Source organism: Anomaloglossus baeobatrachus, chromosome 2 (assembly GCF_048569485.1).
Source record: "Anomaloglossus baeobatrachus isolate aAnoBae1 chromosome 2, aAnoBae1.hap1, whole genome shotgun sequence".
NCBI classification, from domain to species: domain Eukaryota; kingdom Metazoa; phylum Chordata; class Amphibia; order Anura; family Aromobatidae; genus Anomaloglossus; species Anomaloglossus baeobatrachus.
Genome location: NC_134354.1, coordinates 143,662,385 through 143,686,961, shown reverse-complemented (window position 1 = coordinate 143,686,961; position 24,577 = coordinate 143,662,385). Strand labels below are relative to the sequence as shown.

General features: G+C 40.5%; 1 protein-coding gene across 1 annotated transcript in view; it reads left to right on the top strand.

The window, feature by feature from the left end:
• The window catches only part of PHEX (phosphate regulating endopeptidase X-linked), a 323,898-nt gene that overhangs the window by 168,910 nt on the left and 130,411 nt on the right, over positions 1-24,577 (top strand). The window contains exon 10 of the mRNA XM_075335407.1: positions 17,547-17,640. Coding sequence (XP_075191522.1) covers positions 17,547-17,640 — 94 coding nt within the window. The remainder of the gene's footprint in view (positions 1-17,546; positions 17,641-24,577) is intronic.

Below are 24,577 nucleotides of genomic sequence, written 5' to 3'. Positions count from 1 at the left end.
AATGCATATGTGAACATAAAGTTGTTGTGAATAGGAAGGGGGATGCAAACGACTGCCAGACTCCACCGAGGAAGATATGTCACTTGAGAACAAAAAGACCAGTGATGTTCAATCCAAATGTTGGATCTTTCACTTGCCCAATATATACTATTGGGGAAGATTCAGAGCATCTATATACACATATTATTTGATTGCTGACCAACAATAAAAGAGTTGTCCGGTACTGCTCACCGCTACATGGGTACATGAGCAGTACTGATCATGTACTTTCTTGATTAGTAGGTTTCATGCATGTGTCTTATGCTGATTATTAGGACAGGTGCACAATATCTGCCAATCAAGCAGAGGTCCAGGCAGAAATGTGCAAACTTGACACCATCATTGTTGCTTACCACCCGATGCGAAAGTGAGGAATAGAGTTGAGCGCGGTTCGTGGTTCGAGGTTCTCCAGTTCTAAGCTCGAGTGATTTTTGGGGCTATTCGAGATCGAACTAGAACTCGAGCTTTTTGCAAAAGCTCGATAGTTCTAGATACGTTCGAGAACGGTTCTAGCAGCAAAAAGCAGGGCTTTTTACAGCTACAGTGTGCAGGAGCCATCGCTGGCAGCCTGCCAGAAGCTGGTAACCAAGATAAACATCGGGTATCCAAGCAAAGCGCTTTGGTTAGTAACCCGATGTTTATCTTAGTTACGTGCAGGAAGCCCACACTTCCCCGCTCAGCTCACTCCGCCCCCTCCTGCCCGCGGCATGTACACATACATACACACACACACACACACACACACACACACACACACACATGGTCCCGCTCGGCTTACCTGCGGTGATGAAGTCCCGCCATCCCGACCTCAGCACTGTCACTGTCCTCCATGGCCGCCGCTTGTCACATCACCTCTCGCTTCCGACCCGAGACGTCACGGACCTCTCGCGATACTTGATGTGAAGGCGCCGGTCATTGACCTCAGTGACAGGGGCTGTCAGTGTGCTGGAGATCAGCGCAGGTAATGTACCTCGCTGACAGCAGCACTTGTCATGCCCTGCAGTGACCTGGGCTGACCCATTGATGTTAGCTCAGGTCACTGCATTGCTCTCCCAGTCAATGGGGAACATCCTGCTCTTCATTGACTGGGACAGTGTGGATCGTCATGGCAACCCCTTGGATTACACCAGACCTGGATTTGTTTTTCATTCTAATAAATTGGTTAAAGAGGGAATGTTTTGGGGAGTGTTTTTTCAAATAAAAATGTGGTTGTCGTCTATTTTTTTTTTATTACTGACTGGGTTGGTGATGTCGGGTATCTGATAGACGCCTGACCTCACCAACCCCAGGGCTTGATGCCAGGTGACATTACACTTCTGGTATTAACCCCATATATTACCCCGTTTGCCACCGCACCAGGGCGCGGGATGAGCTGGGGCGAAGCACCAAGATTGGCGCATCTAATGGATGCGCCACTTCTGGGGCGGCTGCGGCCTGCTATTTTTAGGCTGGGGAGAGTCCAATAACCATGGACCTCCCTAGTCTGAGAATATCAGGCCCCAGCTGTCTGCTTTACCTTGGCTGGTAATCCAATTTTGGGGGACCGCTACGTGTTTTTTTTTTAATTATTTATTTAATTTAAAGTAACAGCGTGGGGTGCCCTCAGTTTTGGATTACCAGCCAAGGTGAGGTTGCCAGCTGTGGTCTGCAGGCTGCAGCCGTCTGCTTTACCCTAGCTGGCTACAAAACTAGGGGTAACCCTACGTCATTTTTTTTTTCATTTTTTTGGCTAAATACAAAGCTAAGCACCCCTTAGTGCCACATGAAAGGCACCAAAGGGTGCTCCACTTTTTCTCCATTTTTTCTCCACTTTTTCTCCATTTTTTCTCCACTTTTTCTACATTTTTTTCTCCACTTTTTCTCCACTTTTTCTCCACTTTTTCTCCACTTTTTCTCCATTTTTTTCTCCACTTTTTCTCCACTTTTTCTCCACTTTTTCTCCATTTTTTCTCCACCTTTTCTCCACTTTTTCTCCACTTTTTCTCCACTTTTTCTCCATTTTTTTCTCCACTTTTTCTCCACTTTTTCTCCACTTTTTCTCCATTTTTTTTCTCCACTTTTTCTCCACCTTTTCTCCACTTTTTCTCCACTTTTTCTCCACTTATTCTCCACTTTTTCTCCACTTTTTCTCCATTTTTTTCTCCACTTTTTCTCCACTTTTTCTCCACTTTTTCTCCACTTTTTCTCCATTTTTTCTCCATTTTTTTCTCCACTTTTTCTCCACTTTTTCTCCACTTTTTCTCCATTTTTTTTCTCCACTTTTTCTCCACTTATTCTCCACTTTTTCTCCACTTTTTCTCCACCTTTTCTCCACTTATTCTCCACTTTTTCTCCACTTTTTCTCCACCTTTTCTCCACTTTTTCTCCACTTTTTCTCCACTTTTTCTCCACTTATTCTCCACTTTTTCTCCACTTATTCTCCACTTTTTCTCCACTTTTTCTCCATTTTTTTCTCCACTTTTTCTCCACTTTTTCTCCACTTTTTCTCCACTTATTCTCCACTTATTCTCCACTTATTCTCCACTTTTTCTCCACTTTTTCTGCACTTTTTCTCCATTTATTCTCCACTTTTTCTCCATTTTTTTCTCCACTTTTTCTCCACTTTTTCTCCACTTATTCTCCACTTTTTCTCCACTTTTTCTCCATTTTTTTCTCCACTTTTTCTCCACTTTTTCCCCATTTATTCTCCACTTTTTCTCCACTTTTTCTCCATTTTTTTCTCCACTTTTTCTCCACTTTTTCTCCACTTATTCTCCACTTTTTCTCCACTTTTTCTCCACTTTTTCTCCACTTATTCTCCACTTTTTCTCCACTTTTTCTCCACTTATTCTCCACTTTTTCTCCACTTTTTCTCCATTTTTTTCTCCATTTTTTTCTCCACTTTTTCTCCACTTTTTCTCCACTTTTTCTCCACTTTTTCTCCACTTATTCTCCACTTATTCTCCACTTTTTCTCCACTTTTTCTCCACTTATTCTCTACTTTTTCACCACTTTTTCTCCATTTTTTTCTCCACTTTTTCTCCACTTTTTCTCCACTTTTTCTCCACTTTTTCTCCATTTTTTTCTCCACTTTTTCTCCACTTTTTCTCCATTTATTCTCCACTTTTTCTCCATTTTTTTCTCCACTTTTTCTCCACTTTTTCTCCACTTTTTCTCCACTTTTTCCCCATTTATTCTCCACTTTTTCTCCACTTTTTCTCCATTTTTTTCTCCACTTTTTCTCCACTTTTTCTTCACTTATTCTCCACTTTTTCTCCACTTTTTCTCCACTTATTCTCCACTTTTTCCCCACTTTTTCTCCATTTTTTTCTCCACTTTTTCTCCATTTATTCTCCACTTTTTCTGCACTTTTTCTCCACTTTTTCTCCATTTTTTTCTCCACTTTTTCTCCACTTTTTCTCCATTTATTCTCCACTTTTTCTCCATTTTTTTCTCCACTTTTTCTCCACTTTTTCTCCACTTTTTCTCCACTTTTTCCCCATTTATTCTCCACTTTTTCTCCACTTTTTCTCCATTTTTTTCTCCACTTTTTCTCCACTTTTTCTTCACTTATTCTCCACTTTTTCTCCACTTTTTCTCCACTTATTCTCCACTTTTTCCCCACTTTTTCTCCATTTTTTTTCTCCACTTTTTCTCCATTTATTCTCCACTTTTTCTCCACTTTTTCTCCACTTTTTCTCCACTTTTTCTCCATTTTTTTCTCCACTTTTTCTCCATTTATTCTCCACTTTTTCTCCACTTTTTCTCCATTTTTTTCTCCACTTTTTCTCCACTTTTTCTCCACTTATTCTCCACTTTTTCTCCACTTTTTCTCCATTTTTTTCTCCACTTTTTCTCCACTTTTTCTCCACTTTTTCTCCATTTATTCTCCACTTTTTCTCCACTTTTTCTCCATTTTTTTCTCCACTTTTTCTCCACCTTTTCTCCACTTTTTCTCCACTTATTCTCCACTTTTTCTCCACTTTTTCTCCATTTTTTTCTCCACTTTTTCTCCACTTTTTCTCCACTTTTTCTCCACTTTTTCTCCACATATTCTCCACATATTCTCCACTTTTTCTCCACTTTTTCTCCACTTATTCTCCACTTTTTCTCCTCTTTTTCTCCATTTTTTTCTCCACTTTTTCTCCACTTTTTCTCCACTTTTTCTCCACTTTTTCTCCACATATTCTCCACTTTTTCTCCACTTTTTCTCCACTTATTCTCCACTTTTTCTCCACTTTTTCTCCATTTTTTTCTCCACTTTTTCTCCACTTTTTCTCCACTTATTCTCCACTTATTCTCCACTTTTTCTCCACTTTTTCTGCACTTTTTCTCCATTTATTCTCCACTTTTTCTCCACTTATTCTCCATTTTTTTCTCCACTTTTTCTCCACTTTTTCTCCACTTTTTCTCCACTTTTTCTCCACTTTTTCCCCATTTATTCTCCACTTTTTCTCCACTTTTTCTCCATTTTTTACTCCACTTTTTCTCCACTTTTTCTCCACTTATTCTCCACTTTTTCTCCACTTTTTCTCCACTTTTTCTCCACTTTTTCTCCACTTTTTCTCCACTTATTCTCCATTTTTTTCTCCACTTTTTCTCCACTTTTTCTCCACTTTTTCTCCACTTTTTCTCCACTTATTCTCCACTTTTTCTCCATTTTTTTTCTCCACTTTTTCTCCACTTTTTCCCCATTTATTCTCCACTTTTTCTCCACTTTTTCTCCATTTTTTTTCTCCACTTTTTCTCCACTTTTTCCCCATTTATTCTCCACTTTTTCTCCACTTTTTCTCCATTTTTTTCTCCACTTTTTCTCCACTTTTTCTCCACTTATTCTCCACTTTTTCTCCACTTTTTCTCCACTTATTCTCCACTTTTTCTCCACTTATTCTCCACTTATTCTCCACTTTTTCTCCACTTTTTCTCCATTTTTTTCTCCACTTTTTCTCCACTTTTTCTTCACTTTTTCTCCACTTTTTCTCCACTTGTTCTCCACTTGTTCTCCACTTATTCTCCACTTTTTCTCCACTTTTTCTCCACTTATTCTCTACTTTTTCACCACTTTTTCTCCATTTTTTTCTCCACTTTTTCTCCACTTTTTCTCCACTTTTTCTCCACTTTTTCTCCATTTTTTTCTCCACTTTTTCTCCACTTTTTCTCCACTTTTTCTCCACTTTTTCTCCATTTTTTTCTCCACTTTTTCTCCACTTTTTCCCCATTTATTCTCCACTTTTTCTCCACTTTTTCTCCATTTTTTTCTCCACTTTTTCTCCACTCATTCTCCACTTTTTCTCCACTTTTTCTCCATTTTTTTCTCCACTTTTTCTCCACTTTTTCCCCATTTATTCTCCACTTTTTCTCCACTTTTTCTCCATTTTTTTCTCCACTTTTTTCCACTTTTTCTCCACTTTTTCTCCACTTTTTCTCCACTTATTCTCCACTTTTTCTCCACTTTTTCTCCACTTTTTCTCCATTTTTTTTCTCCACTTTTTCTCCATTTATTCTCCACTTTTTCTCCACTTTTTCTCCACTTTTTCTCCACTTTTTCTCCACTTATTCTCCACTTTTTCTCCACTTTTTCTCCATTTTTTTCTCCACTTTTTCTCCACTTTTTCTCCATTTATTCTCCACTTTTTCTCCATTTTTTTCTCCACTTTTTCTCCACTTTCTCTCCACTTTTTCTCCACTTTTTCTCCATTTTTTTCTCCACTTTTTCTCCACTTTTTCTCCACTTTTTCTCCACTTTTTCTCCATTTTTTCTCCACTTTTCTCCACTTTTTCTCCGTTCTTTTTCTATGGTCGGTCTACCCATTAGCTCTGCCATGCATACTGTAGCTCTACACCTCCTGCACATGTTACTTTATGATTGACATCTCTTTCGTACCAGAGCTGTCTAAGCCTACTCTGACCCCATATTTGTCATTACTATATTGTCCTTGTACTGTATTATGACATTTGTATCATGTGTTTCATTTCTTGCTGTGTTGCAATTTTTTTGCTGCATCCCAATTGTACCTCTACATTGTTCGAGTTTATGTTATTGTTCTCTCACTCTTATGTGATACTGATTATTGTCATTTTTCATGATTACATGCAGATAAGTCCAATCTGACGAAGGCTCAGGCCGAAACGTCATTTGTAACTTGTTTTGGACAAAAACATATATGCTTATGAAAAAAAGATTTTCTTAATACGGACCAATAAAGAGTGATTTTGCATTACTATCCGTTGTGACTTACTGACTTAGTCTGAGAGATATAGAGTGCCGAGGTTACTCACTAATTTTATCTATTATTACCTCTGAGCACCTATATACCAGTGAGCAGAGCTTCCTCTACAGTAGTTCTCCTGATTAGGCATGCCCTTACCTCATGAGCAGGGCATTGCAGCTTTGGTAGCAACCATTACGACATGGACTCTGCTGCTGTGGACCCGGGGAGAGTGAGTGCAGATTCATTGCACCCACACTCCTCACATGAAGGGTACGCACTCCTAGAAAATGGGGGATACGTTCCCTGAGTGTCTCCCCCCCATATTCTAGACGGTCCAGAGTCGTCGTGGGACCCCTTTATTTTTTTTCTTACAATAAATTGGTGAAAGAGGAAATGTTTTGGGGACTGTTTTTTCAAATAAATTTCTTTTGTCGATTTTTTGTTTTTGTTAGTACTGACAGTTTATGATGTTGGGTATCTAATAGACGCCATGACATCACAAACTGCTGGGCTTGATCTCAGGTGACTTTACAGCTAGTATCAACCCGATTTATTACCCCGTTTGCCACTGCACCAGGGCACGGGATGAGCTGGGGTGAAGCGCCAGGATTGGCGCATCTAGTGGATGCGCCACGTCTGGGGTGCCTGCGGCCTGCTATTTTTAGGCTGTGAAGGCCCAATAACTATGGACCTTCCCACCCTGAGAATACCAGACCACAGCTGTCCGCTTTACCTTGGCTGGTGATCCAAATTGGGGGGACCCTACTTTTATTGTGTAATTACTAATATTTATAAAATAATTATAAAAAAGAGCCTGAGGGGACCTCCACATTGGATCCCCAACCACGGTAAAGCTGCCAGCTGTGGTTTTCAGGCTACAGCCGTCTGCTTTACCCTAGCTGGCTATCAAAAATGGGGGGACCCAACGTCATTTTTTTTTTTAACTATTTTTTAAATAGAAAAAATTAATGGGCTTCCCTGTATTTTGATTGCCAACCAAGGTAACGGCAGGCAGATGGGGGTGGCAACCCATAGCTGTCTGCTTTATCTGCGCTGAGAATCAAAAATACCGCAGAGCGCTACGTCATTTTTTTAAAGATTTATTTTTACAGCACTGTGATGTCCAGCAATCAAAATAGAGGGAAGCCCATTTTATTTTTAGTTATTTAAATAAATAATTAAAAAAAATATATATGGGCTCCCGCTGCATTTTTTGTATTGCTAGCTAAGGGTAATCCAAGCAGCTACTGGCTGCTAACCCCCACTGCTTGGTGTTACCTTCACTGGCAATGGAAAATCCAGGGAAGCATTTTTTATTTTTTTTGCCAAAAAAACTACAAAAAAAGGACGTGAGCTTCGCCATATTTTTGTATGCTAGCCAGGTATAGCAGGCAGGTGCTGGAAGAGTTGGATACAGCGCCAGAAGATGGCGCTTCTATGAAAATGCCATTTTCTGAGGCGGCTGCAGACTGCAATTCACAGCAGTGGGGCCCAGAAAGCTCAGGCCAACCTGTGGTGCGGATTCCAATCCCCAGCTGCCTAGTTGTACCTGGCTGGACACAAAAATGGGGCAAAGCCTACGTCATTTGTTTTCTAATTATTTCATGAAATTCATGAAATAATAAAAAAAGGGCTTCCCTTTATTTTTGGTTCCCAACCGGGTACAAATAGGCAACTGGGGGTTGGGGGCAGCCGTACCTGCCTGCTGTACCTGGCTAGCATACAATAATATGGCGAAGCCCACATAATTTTTTCAGGGGGCAAAAAACTTCTGCATACAGTCCTGGATGGAGTATGCTGAGCCTTGTAGTTCTGCAGCTGCTGTCTGTCTGTATGGAGAAGAGCAGACAGCAGCTGCAGAACTACAAGGCTCAGCATACTCCATCCAGGACTGTATGCAGAAGTTTTTTGCCCACCAAAAAAATGACGTGGGCTTCGCCATATTTTTGTATGCTAGCCAGGTACAGCTGGCAGCCACGGGCTGCCTCCAACCCCCAGTTGCCTATTTGTACCCGGCTGGGAACCAAAAATATAGGGAAGCCCGTTTTTTTTAATTATTTCACTTATTTCATGAAATAATTAAAAAACAAATGACGTGGGCTTCGCCCCATTTTTGTGTCCAGCCGGGTACAACTAGGCAGCTGGGGATTGGAATCCGCAGCACAGGTTAGCCCAAGGTTTGTGGGCGCCTCTGCTGCGGATTTCAGTCCGCAGCCATCCCAGAAAATGGCGCTCTCATAGAAGCGCCATCATCTGGCGCTGTATCCAACTCTTCCAACAGCCCTGGAGCCGGGTGGCTTGTTGGGTAATCATGAGTTAATACTGGCTTTGTTTTACCAGCCAGTATTAAGCTAGAGATTCTTAATGTCAGGCACGTTTGACCCGGCCATTAAGAATCTCCAATAAAGGGTTAAAAAAAAGACACCACACAGAGAAAAAATACTTTAATAGAAATAAATACACAGACACATTAGAGACTCCATCTTTATTACCCCCTGTCAGCCCTCCACGATCCTGCTCTTCTGTCTTCTTTCTTTCTAGTGTAGTCGTAGTGACGATTGTAGTGAGGATGAGATTCACCAGCTCATCACTTGGGGCTGGGGAACCTCCATCCTCACTACAATCATCACTACAATCGGGAAGCAGCGTGCAGCCTTCACTCCGTGAGTGATCAGTGCTGGCTGCTAGCGGTAACAGCGGTAACGCTGACAGACGCGTTACCATAGCAACGGTGCTCTCGGAGCCGCGGTTAGCGGTGACGTCACCGCTAACTGCGTTGCTATGGCAACGGTGATCTCCGTTAATGACCGGCTGTGTCAGCCGGTCCCTAACGGAACGGGGAGTCGACCGTGTGCTAGAGCATGTCGCCGGTACACGGCGATACACATATGTGCACCGTGTACCGGAGAGATGCACTCGCAGATCCTACATGACGTGTCATAGTCATGTGACCAGTCTGTAGCCAATGAGATAATAGCCACGTGACTGGTCACATGGCTATTTTGACGTCACGATAGGTCCTGCATCTCTGCTGGCAGTGCAGGTCACCGGGAGGATTCAGCGATCATCGGATGGAATAGCGGCAGGAGACAGAGTGCAGAAGGGATCGCGAGGACCGGTAAGTGTTATGGCAATGTTTATTAACTGTTTGTGTACATTTATAATGCATTTTTATGTGTTTGTGATTGCCTCCCATTATAGCCTATACGTTCGAGTTCGGTTCGTCGAACGTTCGATGAACCGAACTCGAACGGGACCCCCGTTCGGCGAACCGGCCTCGAGCCGAACCGGGACCAGTTCGCTCATCTCTAGTGAGGAACCATAAACAATTATTTGTTATCATGTGTAATGTCCCCTTACTGATTATAAAAGTAATAACCTCTCATTTGGCAAACTACCATGTTTCCCTTAAAGTAAGACCTATCCCGAAAATAAGCCCTAGCGCATTTTTTTGGGCAATGAATAAGACACTTCTCATCTTATTTTCGGGAAAACATAGTATATAAAGATAATTTACCAATAAACTAAAAAATGTATTTTCAAACTGAAATCGTGCTCCAGTTTTATTTGTTGGCCACAATTCACATACTGTATTACTTCTTTGAATGTTTGAGTTATTTTTTTCTGTACTTCTTATGGACATAAACATGCATTCATGACATTGCTCTCATCCACCTATATAAAGCATCATAGCAATTAACTACATTTCTCTTTTACCAAAACCAGTTGACTGTTAATCAGATGCCTATTTTTTTTTACTATAATAAGCCTTTGGATAGTAGTGAAATAAAAATCTTTTTATTTTTAAGTAAAAACCTACTACCCTTGAACATTTTATGATTTGAGACTTGTGACAGCTATAAGAGGCGCTGGATATAGGACACTTAGGAGAAGCTGAAGATTAATAGAAATCCACAATCTCATCAGATGTCAACCCAACATGTTTCAAAGGAAGACATTTCATTTAGGATTAAAGGAATTCCTGTGAAGAGTTGAATTATTTCCCTTAACAATGTATATTGCTGCAGCCATCCAGGGGATGAGACACAATAAAATATCACAAACTCCTGCCTCTTATGCTGGATCCATTTTTGTGACCACATGCTGCTGCTGCCGTAAACATATTTTCACAGTTAAGCATAGTGTTTGCCAAGTAATTTTGGAAATAAACGATTTCTATTTTTAGACGTGTACCTTCTCATGGCCGCTGACACTTAAGCGAATCTAAACAGATATTTCATGTAGTCACTTTTTTCCTATGTCAGGGAAAATATCAGCTATGACGAATCTGCAGACAGTCTTATACCGCCCTTTACGCTGTGAAAATTAATGAAAATTAATGACACCTATTTGTTTTGTTTTTTATACGCCATTTATCTAGCAATCGTAGATGAGAAAAATGTGACGCATCTTCCGGTTGATTTATGAGGCAAAAGGAATTAGATTGAATAATCGAAAGCTACTATAGTATAAGACAATAGTACACAAACATCTGAGATCAGTGAAGCTGGAGTTAAATATGCCCTTGTATATATATAATACAATATAACATAATAAAGTACAATTACTCACAAAGTTACGTCAGATACAGTGTATGGATTCTGAGATCTAAAATAATAAACTAAACTAAGGCCTCTACTAATGTAAAGGCCCCACTTCCCATTATTCAGCAATGGTCTTTGTAGTTGATGTTCCACTTCCCATTAGTTTAAGAAGTCAAATGGAAACTCTCATCAAAACATTGCTAATTGTCTTAATCAGGATTTTGTGTTACATGTATTTTTTAAATGACTAATTTCTTTTTTTATCCATATCACAATCTTTATATATCTATATATATCTATATATCTATATATATATAGATATATAGATATATATACAGTCAGGGCCAGAAATATTTGGACAGTGACACAAGTTTTGTTATTTTAGCTGTTTACAAAAACATGTTCAGAAATACAATTATATATATAATATGGGCTGAAAGTGCACACTCCCAGCTGTAATATGAGAGTTTTCACATCCAAATCGGAGAAAGGGTTTAGGAATCATAGCTCTGTAATGCATAGCCTCCTCTTTTTCAAGGGACCAAAAGTAATTGGACAAGGGACTCTAAGGGCTGCAATTAACTCTGAAGGCGTCTCCCTCGTTAACCTGTAATCAATGAAGTAGTTAAAAGGTGTGGGGTTGATTACAGGTGTGTGGTTTTGTATTTGGAAGCTGTTGCTGTGACCAGACAACATGCGGTCTAAGGAACTCTCAATTGAGGTGAAGCAGAACATCCTGAGGCTGAAAAAAAAGAAAAAATCCATCAGAGACATAGCAGACATGCTTGGAGTAGCAAAATCAACAGTGGGGTACATTCTGAGAAAAAAGGAATTGACTGGTGAGCTTGGGAACTCAAAAAGGCCTGGGCGTCCACGGATGACAACAGTGGTGGATAATCGCCGCATACTTTCTTTGGTGAAGAAGAACCCATTCACAACATCAACTGAAGTCCAGAACACTCTCAGTGAAGTAGGTGTATCTGTCTCTAAGTCAACAGTAAAGAGAAGACTCCATGAAAGTAAATATAAAGGCTTCACATCTAGATGCAAACCATTCATCAATTTCAAAAATAGACAGGCCAGAGTTAAATTTGCTGAAAAACACCTCATGAAGCCAGCTCAGTTCTGGAAAAGTATTCTATGGACAGATGAGACAAAGATCAACCTGTACCAGAATGATGGGAAGAAAAAAGTTTGAAGAAGAAAGGGAATGGCACATGATCCAAGGCACACCACATCCTCTGTAAAACATGGTGGAGGCAACGTGATGGCATGGGCATGCATGGCTTTCAATGGCACTGGGTCACTTGTGTTTATTGATGACATAACAGCAGACAAGAGTAGCCGGATGAATTCTGAAGTGTACCGGGATATAATTTCAGCCCAGATTCAGCCAAATGCCGCAAAGTTGATCGGACGGCGCTTCATAGTACAGATGGACAATGACCCCAAGCATACAGCCAAAGCTACCCAGGAGTTCATGAGTGCAAAAAAGTGGAACATTCTGCAATGGCCAAGTCAATCACCAGATCTTAACCCAATTGAGCATGCATTTCACTTGCTCAAATCCAGACTTAAGATGGAAAGACCCACAAACAAGCAAGACCTGAAGGCTGCGGCTGTAAAGGCCTGGCAAAGCAGTAAGAAGGAGGAAACCCAGCGTTTGGTGATGTCCATGGGTTCCAGACTTAAGGCAGTGATTGCCTCCAAAGGATTCGCAACAAAATATTGAAAATAAAAATATTTTGGTTGAGTTTGGTTTATTTGTCCAATTACTTTTGACCTCCTAAAATGTGGAGTGTTTGTAAAGAAATGTGTACAATTCCTACAATTTCTATCAGATATTTTTGTTCAAACCTTCAAATTAAACGTTACAATCTGCACTTGAATTCTGTTGTAGAGGTTTCATTTCAAATCCAATGTGGTGGCATGCAGAGCCCAACTCGCGAAAATTGTGTCACTGTCCAAATATTTCTGGACCTAACTATATCTATCCACACACACACACACACACACACACACACACACACATATATATATATATATATACATATATATATATATATACATACTGTATATATATATATATATATATATATATATGTACAGTATGTATATAGATATATATCTAATATATAAAGCTGAATGTGTGTATGTATGTGTGTGTGTGTATGTCCGGGATTGGCATCTGCTCCGTCGCAGCTACAGCCACAAAATTTTGCACACTCACAGTTCTGGACCCCAAGAGTGTCATAGGCTATGTTTTGAGGGGAAATTTTAACCCCGCGCTTTACAGTTACTGACCAAAAAACCTGCCTCCATTAAAGCGAATGAAGCTGGGAGCCACAGTGCAGCCAGAACTTCAGAAGAATGCGCAGCCACGCCCTTAAATGGAATGTTGGCGTGTCACATTGCAGCCAGAGAAAGAGACAGACACAGACAGGGAAAGAGCCAGACACAGACAGGGTAAGAAACAGACATAGACAGGGTAAGAGACAGACACAGACAAAGAGACAGACTGACAGGGAAAGAGACAGATAGGGAAAGAGAGAGACAGGTTAAGAGACAGACACAGACAGGTAAAGAGACATACACAGACAAAGACAGAGACAGAGACAAATACAGGGAAACAGACAGACAGGGAAAGAGAGGGAAAGAGACAGACAGGGAAAGAGACAGACAGAGACAGGTAAAGAGACAGACAAAGAGACAGACACAGAGAAAGCGACAGAGGGAAAGAGGGAAAGAGAGGGAAAAAGACAGACAGGGAAAGAGAGGGAAAGAGAGGGAAAGAGACAGACAGGGAAAGAGAGGGAAAGAGACAGACAGGGAAAGAGAGGGAAAGAGACAGACAGGGAAAGAGACAGACAGGGAAAGTGACAGAGATAGATAGACAGACAGGGAAAGAGATTGAGGCAGATGGAGAAAGAGACAGAGACAGTCAGAGACAGACGGGGAAAGAGAGACAGACAAAGAGATACAGAGAGATATATACAGAGGGGGAGACAGACATTATAATTACATTTATATCTTTTTGTTTCATGGTTTTTGCGTGCAGAATACATTTTTGTTAATACATTCTATTTTGTTAACAGCAGTTATTAACCCGGGCGAAGCCGGGTAGTACAGCTAGTATATATATATATAATCTAATATATAAAGCTGAATGTATGTATGTGTGTATGGATGTATGTCCGGGATTGGCATCTGCGCCGTCGCAGCTACAGCCACAAAATTTTGCACACTCACACTTCTGGACCCCAAGAGCGTCATAGGCTATGTTTTGAGGGGAAATTTTAACCCCGCACTTTACAGTTATTCGCCAAAAATCCTGCCTCCATTAAAGCGAATGGAGCTGGGAGCCACAGTGCAGTCAGAACTTCAGAAGAATGAGCAGCCACGCCCTTATATGGAATGTTGGCGTGTCACAATGCAGCCACGGAAAGACAGGGAAAGAGACAGACAGGGAAAGAGAGGGAAAGAGAGAGACAGGTTAAGAGACAGACGCAGACAAGTAAAGAGACAGACACAGACAAAGAGACAGAGACAGACACAGAGAAACAGACAGGGAAAGAAAGGGAAAGAGACAGACAGGGTAAGAGACAGACAAAGAGACAGACACAGGGAAAGAGACAGAGGGAAAGAGGGAAAGAGACAGACAGGGAAAGAGATAGACAGGGAAACTGACAGAGATAGACTATTTTGTTAACAGCATTTATTAACCCGGGCGAAGCTGGGTAATAGAGCTAGTATTATATAAAGCTGAATATGTGTGTGTGTATGTCCGGGATTGGCATCTGCACCATCGCAGCTACAGTCACAAAATTTTGCACACTCATACATCTGGACCCCGAGAACATCATAGGCTATGTTGTGAGGTGAAATTTTAACCCCGCGCGTTCCAATTTACCAATCAATTTTGCCCCTATCTACATAATTGGGAAAAAGTGAAACGAAAAGTGTATCTGCACAGACAGAGACAGACAGGGAAAGAGACAGAGAGATAGACACAGACAGGGAAAGAGACAGACAGAGACAAACGGTGAAAAAGACAGAGACAGATGGGGAAAGAGACAGACAGAGACAGACCTGGAAAGAAACAGACCTGGAAAGAGACAGATGGGGAAAGAGACAGACAGACATGCAGACAGGGACAAAGACAGGCAGACAAGGAATGAGGAGACAGCCAGAGAGACAGACAAAGATAGATGGGGAAAGACACAGACCTTGATAGAGACAGACGGGGAAAGAGACAGAGAAATAGAGACAGACAAAGACAGGCAGACAGGGAAAGAGACAGACCGGAAAAGACACAGACAAAGAGATGGGGAGACAGACGGGGAAAGAGATAGACCTGGGAAAGAGACCGACCTGGAAAGAGACAGATGGGGAAATAAACAGGGAGATAGAGACAGACAAAGACAGAGACAGGCAGATGAGGAAAGAGGCAGACCTGGAAAGAGACAGACCTGGAAAGAGACAGACAGAGACAGATCTGGAAAGAGACAGACGGAGCACATTACTTGGCCAATTTAGTTAAATCTGTGTGGAATATCTGTGGTGTTGAAATATATGTTGTGAAATGCTTCTATTAGCTTAGTTTTTGCCTTTTAGTAATTACATTTATATCTATTTGTTTTGTGTTTTTTTGTGTGCAGAATGCATTTTTGTTAATACATTCTATTTTGTTAACAGCAGTAATCAACTCGGGCAAAGGCGGGTAGTAGAGCTTATATATAAAGCATACTTGTAGCATTTACAGTGTCTCTTTTGTATAATGATAGGTAACACCTCTATACACAGCTGACAAATTATGCACCATTCACCATGCACCATTCACAGTAAAACACAACAAAAGAATCCAGAAGCTCTCTGTATTTGCTAAGATGCATGTAAATATTGAATATCTGAAATCTAAACTACATAAATAGAATATGGAAAATACATTAGAAATATGAAGGTACTTGACAAATAAATTGGCCCATCCACCGCGGCAAGGGGACCTTTCTTTTTGTCTATGAGGACTTGTTTTTTTCTATTTTCTATTTTCAGTTAGATTTTTTTATTTTTATACCTTCAACAAATTGATTAACACTTAATTAGATTTTGGGTAAGAGGAAGAAACAAACTGAGAAATAAAATCCTCAACTGTTTTTGATTTTTTAGTCCACTCTTTGTAAGTTATAACTAACATTTAGTTTATAGTGTGGCTCCGTATGTTTATGCCACTAAGAGATATATGTAGTTTTTATTATATTTCACAATTTTTACATAAGAGAAGATTTTTAATTGTTTGGATTCAAAGATATTTCTGATGTTTACTGTGAGCTACAGCTGCTACCTGCTGATGAAGGTGCCCAGATACAGAAAGAGAAGGCAGGGTGACAACTTAAACTCAGTATCTTATGAGGCAGGTAAAATATATCTTTGTACCGTGTTAGCCAGTAGAGATAAAAAATTGTTTAAAAGAACTGAAGTCCTCAGTGGTTGGTACCTTTTAATGGCTAACTGAAAAGATGGTAATAATAGCAAGCTTTCGAGACTACTCAGGTCTCTTCTTCAGGCTCAATATAACACAAAATCTGAAGAGTCACATACATAACAGGACATAGAATACAGCAGTAAATAAAACAAGTTATGTGAAGCAGAACTATCACTATGGCAATAGGACAAACTGTTGTAGCCATAAATATTGCTGCAGTTCAGTGTGAAAGTTTTATTGTGCATCATTGGACTTCAGTTCTTTTAAACAATTTTTTATCTTATGAGGAGCAGACAGGTGGCAGAACTGCAGGAAACTAAGTGCATTATGCACTAAAGGAGGTTCAGCCATTGATAGAAAATTAGGTAGGGGGGCAGATGTGGAAAGTTGTATTTCTGCTGGACATCTTCTTTAAGCTTTCGGCATGTGATTTGGAGTTCAATGTTGTTAAACCTTAGCTGCTGGGAGCAAATATGCTGATTGAGAAGTGGTTGTCTGAGTGATGGACAACCCCTTTAAAAATTATATTTTGTTCAATTATGGACATTAGCTTAAAGTATTGAACCAGATAGGAAAGTGTTTGCCAAACATTGATTTCATTTAAATAGTCTTCAAATTTGTTAATCTCTGGTTTATATTTTTTTTTACATTTTCTAAGGAATTTATCTTTAATGGTAGAACATTTAACATGTGCATAATCATTTTTTACAACAAATGATATACTTTTAAATTAATTTGTACAATTTTTTTCTTTTCCTGACACAGGACATTAAAGTCTAATCAGTGGCTTTTTACAAAGTAGTTGCCCTTCATGGCTTACAAAGGTGCAGTGCCTTAAGGTGCCTTCACACTTTCTTTTGTGCCCCGTTCAGTGGTCCCGTCGGGTTTTATATCTGACTCTCCCCCCGCAAAATGGTATTCGAACGTATCTTCCAACAGGGCAATTGACTATAATTGGTGCAGATGGAGTCAATGTGCGTGTCCTCTGTTGCATAGCATTTTCAGGCTTTTACGCTTAATGGAGGCAGAGACTCAAACGTTGTAGACTATGGGGGGTTCAGATGTAAGCCCCAATGGGACCACTGAATGTGAGGAACAATGCACTGGGAAAGCACCCTGATTTGTAAAAGCTGCTGTACCCGCTGTACCTGTATTGCAACTCATCCCATTCACTTGAAAGATACAAACCATTAGTGTTATGGCCCTAAAGATCTCCTGAAAAGATCATTATTTGAAAAAATGTGCTTTTTCGAGATATACAACTCATAAAACTTATTGTTATTTTTGCAGGACTATTGCAAACTACCTAATATGGAAATTTGTGTATTCAAGAATTTCAAATCTCAGTAGACGCTTTCAATATAGACAACTGGAATATATCCGGGTAAGAGGTTGAATTTTTTATTGTTCTGAATATTTTTTTACAATCTGTCATCAACTTTTCATCAGAAATATGGGATTGATTTTAACCCTTTTGTGCATATGGATGTAACTGTATGTCCTATGCTGGGGGCATTGTGTACGAAGAGAGGCTAAGGAGAAGAATAAAATGGCCAGTATCTATTCCATGCTCAGAGTTGAGTTTCATCAACGACTGTTAACCATTTAGATGCCGCTGCAAAGCTCTGACAGCGGAATTTAAACTACATCATAACTGTGGTACTGTGGTATTGCTGTATGTAGTTTAAGTAACCCCACAATCGCAGGTGCAAAAATCGCAGGAGCCTAAAAGAGATAAGTAAAATAAAAAAAGTTTTTAAAAATAATGTAACCAATATAAAAGTTTTAATCTCTCACCTTTTTTTCTCAGTAAAGAAAAGAAAATGAAAACTTAAAAAAAAATCATTATTTCTTATCATTAAGTCTGTAAAAGTCCAATCTATCAAAATATAAAATTACATAACTTGATGAGTAAACGTTGTAACGAGAAAGAAAATCAAAGCACCAGAGTTGCCGTTTATCGGTCACCACACCTCCTTAAATAAAAATACAATAAAAAGCAAGCAAGATACCTTACAGACTAAAATATAGCATCAGTGAAAATATCAGTTCCTTTTGCACTCTACAAGTCCTCCCAGAGTTCCATTGATGTAAAAGTAAAATCGTTACGAGTCTAAAAAAATGGTAATATAAACCAACATTTTTTTTCATCACTTACATAAATTAAAAAAATAAATAAAAATATTCAAGTTTGGTATTGCTGTCAGCTTTTCCTTGACTGGTTATCAAAACTAGAAGTGATCCCATGCCGTTTTTTTTAATTATTTAAATAAATAATTAAAAAAAACGGCATGGGGTACCCCTATTTTTGATAACCAGCTAAAGTAAAGCCGACCGCTAGGGGCTGCTGTTATCAGATTGATATAGTCCATTGTTATTTGGCCCCTTCCAAGCCTAAAAATAGCATCATGCAGCCGCCCCAGAAGTGGCACATCAATTAGATGCGGCAATTCTGGTGCTTCTCCCTGGCTATTCCCGATTGCCCTGGTGCAAATAATACTTGTGGGGTTTATGTCAGTTATGAATTGACAGTTGGCATCAAGCCCAAGCGTTAGTAATGGATAGATATCCCTATCACGGTAAGCATAGAGTTAAAAAACACAGACACAGAGAAAAAAGTTTATGTAAATAAAGACTCCCCTACAATCCCTTGTTCACCAATTTAGTACTTCAGAATAAATCCTGGAAGTTCTGACGTAATCAAAAGAGTAATGTCCAATAACATCCATGATTCCTATGGGGAGTCATTCAAACTTTCTCAGAATGACGCTTCATAAGTCACTGTTGGTCAGTGGCAGACTGGAATTTCTCATGAGTGGTGCCATCAGTAACTCAGTAATGTCACAGCTCTTGTGAAATTCTGGGTCTGCCTCTGACCAGCAATAACCTAATGGAATGTCGTTCTGAGAAAGTTCTCACAAGGCAGCTCTGCAGGAATCTTTGGATGTCGTTGGACATTACAATTTGGATTACATTGGATCTTCCAGAATTTATTTTGAAGTATTAAATTGGTGAACAAAGGACTGGGAAGAGTCTTTATTAAGAGAGAGTCTTTATTAACCAATTAGATTACGTCGGAAAATCAGTATTTTTTTTTAATAATGAATTAATGATTGAGGCCTTCTGGGCCACTTCTGGGGGCTGCTATTTTCAGGTTGGGATGGGCCAAATAACTATGGGCCTTCCCAGCCTGATATTAATATCAGCCCCCAGCTGTTTGCTTTACCTTGGCTGGTTATCAAAAATAGGGCAGAGCCCATGCCAAATTTTTAAATTATTTATTTAAATAATTTTAAAATTAGGAATCCTCCCTATTTTTGATAACCAGCCAAGGTTTGGCTGAAAGCTGAGTGTTGCAGCCTGCAGTTGTCATGGTTTACTGCTCTGCTTATCAAAAATAGGAGAAACCTCACTTTTTATTCCCTATTCACATCTGTTTGCAGGGCAATTGCGCCTGGTTTGCTTCTTTTTGCAATCCCCTAGCCCTTACTATGACCATTTACAGCACAAAAGTTTGGATTTTTATTTACTAATATGAGGTTCGGATGTCACACTAGATACAGGAAAGTATCAAGCAAACAGTGAAAGCCAAGGGAAACCTTGTATCTAAGAAAGATGGTGACTCCTGACCAAGCTTACTGCTGGGCCATGGCTTCCCTCAACACACTGGATAGGTTCTGCACCTATACTGTATGCCGAGCCGGATACCTGACTCTGGTTGACACTGAAGTAGGCCCTAGGTAGGGAGCAGATGGTACTTAGTCAACCCTACTAAGCTCTAAAGAAGACACAGGGATAACAAACTCAAAAGTGAACAATAAACTTATCTCCAGATCACTCAGGGAGAGGAACTACAACAACCACAAATTTTCTCCAGATGTGTACAAGTTAACTGCTTGCACTGAAGAATTGATAAGGGTATGAGAGGTATCACCAGCACAGAGAAATAGAAAGTAAAGGTATATAAAGATACTTAGGGACATGCTGATGAAAAGCAGGTGAATGACTGAGGAGCTCTGCAGGGTCCTAAAGTGAAAGGGATGAAAACGAAGTAGAAATACTAGAACGTCAGTGAGGAGTTTGCGCAGCCAAATGCTGTGACCTTCTATAGCTGGAACCACAGGACTGTTGGTAACCCATGACACACACGTGACATTGCCAATCCTCAGGTTCTCTCATCTCTACTCCTGAGTGACCCCAGACTGTAAAAGTGGGGTACCAAGTATCCATGCACTGACCCCGGGTTTGGTCATCTGGAAAATTACAATAAATAAAGGAAAAAAATAAAATAGGAAGAAAGCAGGCATGTTATACTCACCTGTCTCCTGCAGGGCTGTAACACGACTTCCAGGTCCACTCATTGCCCACTATGCATATGCACAGCTGTCCCCGCCCACCGGCAGTCCTGGTGTCTGTGATTGGTTGCAGTCAAACTACGCTCTCACCCTGTTCCTCCTTGGAATCTCACACGCTGTGTGCGTCTCTATCACGATGTAAAAATAAATAAATAAAAATTGGTGTAGGGTTCCCCCCACATTATGATACCCAGCACAGATAAAGCATACAGCTATTGGCTGAAGCCCCCAGCCATGTGCTTATCTTGGTTGTGTATCAAAATGAGAGAGACCGCATATGATTTTTAAAAAATGAATTAAACAAATAATAATAAAAATGGCATGCAGTCTATTCCAGCTCTGCTACATACTGAAGTCAAAGTACGCCGGCACAGAACATGTCTGCACGCTTCAGGCAGAGATGGACTGAGCCGCATCGATGAGCGGTGACTTCACTCAGTTTGTCTGTGGTCATAACTCGATGTTCCCACGGTACCCCACCTGTGACCAGAGTTAAACTGACTTCAGTGACCTCATTAAAGTCCGTGACCTCACTTCAGGTGAGGTAATGGAGTTCACAGACCTGCATCTCCTGGCAGAAAACTGATTTTTTTTGCCAAGAGACACAGATTTGGTGCTGAGATTTATACATTATATTCCTGCACCCAGTGTGCATCTCCTGGCAAAAAAAATCGCATCAAAACCATATCATAACACATGCTTTTTTATGCCATTTTGGTGCGGTTAAGAGATGCAAATTTGGTGCAAATTTGCATCTCCTAGTAAAAATTGCATCAAAACGCCATACGTTATGATACAGTTTTGATGCAATTTTTTGCCAGGAGATGCAGATTGAGTGCAGGAATATAGTGTATAAATTTGAGCACTACATCTGCATCTACATCTACATTTGTGCAGGAATATGGAATATAAATTTTAGCACCAACTCTGCATCACTTGGCTAAATACACCGTGTGCAGAATTATTAGGCAAGTTGTAGTTTAGAAGATTTTTTTTATTATTGATTAACAACATTGATTAACAACTATGTTCTCAATCAACCTAAAAGACTCATAAATATTAAACCTTAATATTTTTGGAAGTTGGAGTGGAGGTTTTTAGATTTAGCTATCTTAAGAGGATATCTGTTTTTGCAGGTAACGATGACTGTGCAGAATTATTTGGCAACTTAAAAACCAAATATATTCCCATCTCACTTGTTTATTTTCACCAGGTAAACCAATATAACTGGACAAAATTTAGAAATAAACATTTCTGATTTGCAAAAACAAAACCTCAAAAAAATAGTGACTAATATAGCCACCTTTCTTTATGATGACACTCAACAGTCTACCATCCATAGATTCTGTCAGTTGCTTGATCTGTTTCTGATCAGCATTGTGTGCAGCAGCTACCACAGCCTCACAGATACTGTTCCGAGAGATGTACTGTTTTCCCTCCCTGTAGATCTTACATTTTATGAGGGACCACAGGTTCTCTATGGGGTTCACATCAGGTGAACAAGGGGGCCATGCCATTATTGTTTCATCTTTAGACCTTTACTGGCCAGCCACGCTGTGGAGTAGTTGGATGCATGTGATGGAGCATTGTCCTGCATGAAAATCATGTTTTTCTTGAACGATACCGAATTCTTCCTGTGCCATGGCTTGAAGAAATTATCTTCCAGAAACTAGCAGTAGGTCTGAGAGTTGAGCTTTACTCCATCCTCAACCCAAAAGGTCCCACAAGTTCATCTTTGATGATACCAGCCTATACCAGTACCCCACCTCTACCTTGCTGGCATCTGAGTCGGAATGGAGCTCTCTGCCCTTTACTGATCCAGCCTCTGGTTCATCCATCTGGCCCATCAAGAGTCACTCTCATTTCATCAGTCCATAAAACCTTTGAAAAATCAGTCTTAAGATATTTATTGGCCCAGTCTTGATGTTTTATCTTATGTTTCTTGTTCAAAGGTGGTCGTTTTTCAGCCTTCCTTACCTTGGCCATGTCCCTGAGTATGGCACACCTTGTGCTTTTTGATACTCCAGTAACGTTGCAGCTCTGAAATATGGCCAAACTGGTGGCAAATGGCATCTTGGGAGCTTCACGCTTGATTTTACTCCATTCATGGGCAGTTATTTTGCGCCTTTTTTGCCCAACACGCTTCTTGCGACCCTGTTGGCCATTTGCCATGAAATGCTTGATTGTTCGGTGATCACGCTTCAAAAGTTTGACAATTTCAAGACTGCTGCATCCCTCTGCAAGACATGTCACAATTTTGGACTTTTCAGAGCTCGTCAAATCTCTCTTCTGACCCATTTTGCCAAAAGAAAGAAAGTTGCCTAATAACTAAGCACACCTTAAATAGGGTGTTGATGTTATTACACCATACCCCTCCTCATTACAGAGATGCACATCACCTGATTTACTTAATTGGTAGTTAGCTCTCAAGCCTATACAGCTTGGAGCAGGACAACATGTATAAAAAGTATCATGTGATCAAAATACTCATTTGCCTAATAATTCTGCACACAGTGTAATGTAGTTTTCTGCCAGGACATGCAGGTCTATGAAACTCACTGAGATCAATGAGGAAACCTGAGGTCAGTTTACTTGTGGTCATAGGTGTGGTACCATGGGTACCTCCGGCTGTGACCACAAATAAACTGGGTGATGTCACAGCTCATCACTGTGGGTTAGGCAATCTTTGCCTAAAGCCACAGCGTGCAGACATGCTCTGTGGCCGCTCGCTGTGACTTCAGCATGTATATAGCAGAGCGGGAAATGTTATGAGTCCTCATGTGGATTACGTTGAAACTTGGTGTGTGAGGTTATAATGGGGTGAAAGAGGTGGGCTTTTTGTATTTATCTCAAATAAAGGATTTTTTTGGTGTTTTGTTTTTCTTTTCACTTACAGATTAGTAATGGGGGGTCTCATAGACTCCTCCCACTACTAATCTAGGACTTAGTGGCAACTGTAAGCTGTCATTAACCCAAAGTGCCACCGCACCAGGGCAATCGGGATGAGACAGGTAAAGTGCTGTGGTGCCCATTAACCATGGGCCTCCCCAGCCTAAGAATACCAGCCCTCAACTGTCAACTTTAACATAGCTAGGTATCAAAATTAGGAGCCATTTTTTTTAAATGGGTGGGGGTGTGATGTGACTGCAACCAATCACAGATGCTGGGACTGGCTTTTCCTGGATTGTGTTTCCCCAAAAATAAGACCTACCCCTAAAATAAGCCCTAGCAGGAATTTACAGTGTTTTCGGCATAAGGCTTAAATATATGCCCTTCCCACGGAAATAAGCCTTAGTTGCAGTTCACTAATGAAACGTCCATGCAGCTAAAAAAGTTAAAGAATACTACAGGACACTTCATTATAGAGAGCAAAAATTCCCCAAAAGAGAGAAGAAAGAAGACAGAAGACCCCGCAATCATGCTCACCAGATGCTGAACAAGAGGACCTGCAGTAGAATGCACACCTACACACATCAGATCGTACACCCACACACATCAGATTGCACACCCAAACACATCAGATCACAAGCCAGACATATCAGATCGCGCACCCCTACAAATCAGATCTCACACACTCCCACATCAGATTGCACACATACACACACATCACATCGCACACACAATCCAACATCATATCACACACACACACTCACCACATCTTGCGATACCTATTGCTTCTGTCCAGCAGAGGATCTGGGGAGGCAGTGCAGTGGAGAACGAGGACCTGAGATGGAATGCATTTAGGACCTGGCAGTGGAACGCATCAATGTGTTCCAGTGCAGGTCCTTGCGCTCCACTGCATTTCATCTTAGGATCCTCTGCCGGAGAGAAGCACTAGGTATCGCCGAATGTGGTGAGTGTGTGTGTGCGATTGTGTGCGATCTGATGCATGAATTACTGTGTGTGCGATCTGATGTATGTGACTGCTGGCCAGAAGCAGGGGAGGACTGCATGGAGCATACCTGT